We start from the raw sequence: 4657 nt of genomic DNA, 5'->3' as shown, positions 1-4657 counted from the left end.
TAGGTGTTCAGGCTGACGTAGAACTAGCTTTGGGACAATATGATAAAGAGTACATTTATATACATGTTTAGGCCAGAATGATTAGACATTTAAATTTCCCTATGATTTTAAGGTTCACGTTTGACTGATAAACTAAAGCTAATTTATTCTGTAAACCACTGAAGTCGTTTGATCAGTCTTTTATCAGTTTCCAATCAAAGGCAGTCAGAGGACGTTACCAAACCAATTCACTCGGTCCGTCCAAATACTCCAGAACCCCATCAAAGGTCAGGTACACCACAGTTACCAGGACCACACGTCTGCCAGGGGCCTTACCCCCCCACACCCCCACCCTCACCTGTAGGGCCTTACCACACCCCCACTGTTCCCAAACAAACTGAACGACTGAAGAAAACGGGACAAATGGGAGCAATAGAGGTGGACTAGCTTGTTTAGTTGTGTTTAGCAGCTGCTCTCAGACCCCCGCTGGCTTACACTTCTGCTTCTGACTCACATGCTTTACAGCAGAGCAGAGGAGATGCATGTATGTGGGTGTGTGTTAGAAACTCCCTTAGCTAATTCTCATCGTGTGGAGGTCTTGGTTTGGTGTTTGGGGGGAGGGGGGTCTGTCTCTTAGGCCTGATGTTAGGCCTGAAATCTCTCAGGACCAGTTTCCACCAAACCGGTTCCAGAACTGATCTGATGCTGGAGCTGAGGAAGCAACCAGTTCTCCAGCTCACATCACAGAGCGGTTCCATCGAGAGCTGGAGGAGGTTTGACCTTCAGACGACCTCTGAGGTCATCGGCTTTAGTCTCAATCAGTGGTTCCCTGAAGAACTTTATATAAGTAAAGGACCGTGGGAGATGAGGGCTACAGCTAGTAATTTGCTCAATGCTACACGGTTGTCATGGTTACAGGTAAACATCTTCCAGATGGTTATTTTTTCTCCTGATCCATGATCTCTGGTCCTAACAGCTGCCAGACTTTTCTTTCCTTTCTCTGAGCGCCATTGAGGAGGCGTTGGCGTCTGCAGGTAAACGTGGTTCAATGCGCTCCGTACGCCGCCGTGCTTCACGACAGTAAAACACAGCAGGAGGAAGAGAGGAAACCTATGAAGAAGTGTTTCTGCAGAGCTGTAGCACCAGGCCGGGCTGACAGGTGGAACCGCTTTGGTGGAAAAGCTGGATGAGTGGATCAGTCAGGGCTGAACTGTGGCTGCAGGAAGTAGGCCTGATTCCTAATGTCAGAAATAATGAAGGAATTATCAAGGAGTTCCCCTCATCTGCACCTTGGACTAAAGCCAGATCAGGACCGCTTTAGGAGGTTCCACACAGCTGAACCCAGTAAAAACATTAGAAATCCCTCCTATACGTACTTTTATCTGCTGGTTTCCACCCTGAGCGCAGTCGCAGTAAAAGTGGGAAACCCGGCAGACGTCAGCGCGCCTCACAGCAGCTGGACACGTCAGAAGGAGTGACGGAGGACAGAGAGGATCCTGGACTCGGGTCCAACCATACCACAGACATCAAGCCCTCCGTGCTTCTAGACTAGAACCCCCTCGCCCTGCTCTGATTGGACACGGCTCCAGAACGGACCAAGCAGTTTGAGATTTTCACAACGAATCACTGAGAACAGACCAGATCCTGTTTATCAAAGCGACGCTCAGATTGAGGGTTGTGGATGAACGGGTTGATCGGTCGACTCCTCGCTGACTGCAGACACAAACTCTAAAATAAAACCTCCTTCTTCTCTGTAATTAACTAGTAAATAACTGCTGTAAGTTCATAAACCATCCTGCTCCCCCCTCCCCAGGCTCTGAGTGAAAGCCTGAACACGCTGCTGGTGGAAACCTGATCTCACTGGATTGATGATAGCCTGAAAAAAGGTAAGCCACCAGCCGCCATGTTGGTCCTCCCCACTCCCACAGAGCCATGCAGTGATAATGCCTCCCTGTGCAGCATTTAGCTGCTAAAACTGCTGCAATGAAGACATTCCACAGGTTTTTATAGCGTTTGGGTTTATTTCTCATTTAAAAAAGTCATGAACTGAAATATATTGCAGGTTATATTAACGGAAAAAAGCAACTCAGACATATAACCCATATATATATATATATATATATATATTTTTTTTTTTGAATAATATGTTATATTATAATATGTTATAACGTAACAGGCCTATTTATTTTATTCTAAGTTAAAGTTGATCTACTGTTGCTATGAAACAGCCAGTCTGTATCAAAGTGATGAATTTATCTTTATTTTAAAAGTCTTAATTCCCCCTGAAAATGAGAACATCCTGGTTGTTCGATGCTGCAGCACACAGATTGTTTACATTGCAGCTGGTCTAACTAGGGAGTACCAATATGGCGGAAAGTGGCTTAAATTCCACCCCGTACTACCAACAGGAAATCAGCAATCCAGGGAATAAACAGATCAGCTGTGGAAACGCAAACCGCTGACCCGAACCAGGCCGCCGTCAGTGCGGCAGCGTCCAGCTCTGATGGAGATAAACCCGCCTTTAAAGTGGATCCTACCATCTGCCCTCATGACGTCACAGGGACAAAAGGCAGAATAATTTGGTACGCTAATCATGGTGAAGTGGCTTTAGCCCAGAGGGCGGAGTCTTTGGGAAACGTCTCAGCAGACTAGTGTGAGGGGAGCGTTCAATGGCCAAAGCCTGGAGTCCACATGGTGTTAAAGGAAAAGCGTTTGGGGCCGACAGAGACGCTTTACCCATTGAACGCCGCTCCACTTCCCTATGTAGGAGATGGAGGGTGGAAAGAAATCTTACCCATCATACAAACCCATTATACCAACCATATACTGAGCTGTGGTAGTAGGGTGTAGATGTATCATAACCATCATCATCTGCCAGCCAGCTCTGGCCAATAGCCATCACAGATTGGCGGCTGCAGTGGCAATGAGAACAACACACAGTTAATATACTGTTGAGCCCCACATCCCCCCGTACTCCCCCTCCTATCGCTACGGCAACTCTGGTCCAGGAGGCCTGACTGCACCATCGCTGGTCTGGTGGAGATGCTGTCCAGCTGAGCATCTGCTGCCTCATCAGATCCCTGCAGAGGCGTCGCTGGAACCAGAACATCAAACAGGCCCAGATGGTCCAGGGCAGCCAATCAATGAGCAGAACCGCGGTTCAGCCCATTCATTCAGAACCCGTGGAGGAAGAGCTAACAAGGAGAGCCGGTCCGCAGAGCGAGGCTCGGGGATCCGGCCCGGTCCAGACGGGTCCCTGCAGGGATCGCTGAGGAAGCAGACGGCAGCCTTTGGGCCCAGAGGTCCGAACCGATACCTGGTTTAATGAACAGGCGCACCGTGACCAGAGTTCAGCTCCACCTTCTGCTTACCAATCCGTCCCACCGGGAGAACAGCTCTTCCACTGAACTACAACGCCTCACAGTTAAAGACAGTTTGGCCTTTGACAAGCAAACATGTTCAGGTTGACAGATAGAGAGCACACTCTGCTTCCTGTCCACAGGCATCAGGCACACAGACCAGACAGGCAGGCAGCACACTGGGCGTCACGCACACTCTGACCCACCCCCCCCAGGTACTACAGACAGGCTGAGGCTATCCAGAAGGCCTGCTACTCACAGTGCATGTCCCGCTCATGCTCGTACTCAATGAAAGCGTAGCCTCGGGGCTTTCCTGTCCTCTTGTTGTAGACGATATAGATCTGCAGGACAGACGGAGACTGAGAACAGGTTCTAACAGCTCCTCACATAGAGCCGCGGGAAGCAGAAGCTGACCTACCCGTTTGATGGGGCCGTAGACCTCAAACTCGCGCCGCAGTTTGGACTCTGTCGTATCATAGTTCTGTCAGAATTACAAAGATTTCGGTTTAAACGGTGACATGTTCGCAGTTTGGACCAGAAACACAATCTGTTCTTCTTACTTACAATTCGAGCAACAAACAAGGTCTTGAAGGCATCTCCTTGTGCGTTGGAGTCATTATGAGGGTCCCCTGTGATCCAACAGAGAAGCATGGTCAGAACAAAGCAGAAGGACAGAAACAGTTTGGTGTCTGTGTTAGAAACCTACAGAGCTTCAGCTCCGTCTCCAGCACCGTCTGACGTCTCTCGATCTTCTCCCTCCTCTGGAAAACAGAAAACAAACCATGACTGTTTCAGCCACACATGCTCAGGTAGAGCGGCCGCCGTCCTCATGGGGCCGAGACAGAGCCGGGGGACAACCGGTGTTCTATCAGCTCAGCATACGGCGTCACGCCAGCATACCTATTCCTCTGTCTCCGCTCTCCTTACAGCCAATCACGCTGTTTTACTTCCTCATTTAGTTCATTACATTTTTGTCGTTGTTTTGTCAATAAAAAAAACTAAACAATGTCTTTTTGACGAGGATCTTTTTCATTTAAGAATGATCGGCATTTTTTCACAGAGAATTAAATATTTATAGGGAGAGGATTCTACAACTCAGTTAACAGGATATGAGATTTATTTGTTTTTGGTTTGTTTAACATGAATTACATGCAGATCATCTTTTTACAGCACATAAAGAACTACTGGAATTATTTTCAGATTCAATAATAAATCTGATTGGTTCAGATGTTCCTAACAGAGCAGCTTCTAGTTAGAGTGGCTCAGGTTATCCTGATCTATCTCTATAGTTCTGCTGCTATAGGCTTAGACTGCTGGAG

The 4657-nt window shown here is 47.9% G+C and overlaps 1 protein-coding gene across 1 annotated transcript in view; it reads right to left on the bottom strand.

The window, feature by feature from the left end:
* snrnp70 (small nuclear ribonucleoprotein, U1 70kDa subunit) overlaps positions 1–4657 on the bottom strand; it is an 11300-nt gene that overhangs the window by 4472 nt on the left and 2171 nt on the right. The window contains exons 4-10 of the mRNA XM_015398771.1: positions 4045–4099; positions 3903–3967; positions 3757–3819; positions 3598–3679; positions 3179–3295; positions 2998–3073; positions 2800–2891 (exon numbers count right to left, since the gene is read on the bottom strand). Coding sequence (XP_015254257.1) covers positions 2800–2891; positions 2998–3073; positions 3179–3295; positions 3598–3679; positions 3757–3819; positions 3903–3967; positions 4045–4099 — 550 coding nt within the window. The remainder of the gene's footprint in view (positions 1–2799; positions 2892–2997; positions 3074–3178; positions 3296–3597; positions 3680–3756; positions 3820–3902; positions 3968–4044; positions 4100–4657) is intronic.

Source organism: Cyprinodon variegatus, unplaced genomic scaffold, assembly GCF_000732505.1.
Source record: "Cyprinodon variegatus isolate N-32 unplaced genomic scaffold, C_variegatus-1.0 Scaffold960, whole genome shotgun sequence".
In the NCBI taxonomy this organism is placed as follows: Eukaryota; Metazoa; Chordata; class Actinopteri; order Cyprinodontiformes; family Cyprinodontidae; genus Cyprinodon; species Cyprinodon variegatus.
Note: the sequence above shows the minus strand (reverse complement) of the source record. Positions and strands in the feature narration are given on the sequence as shown.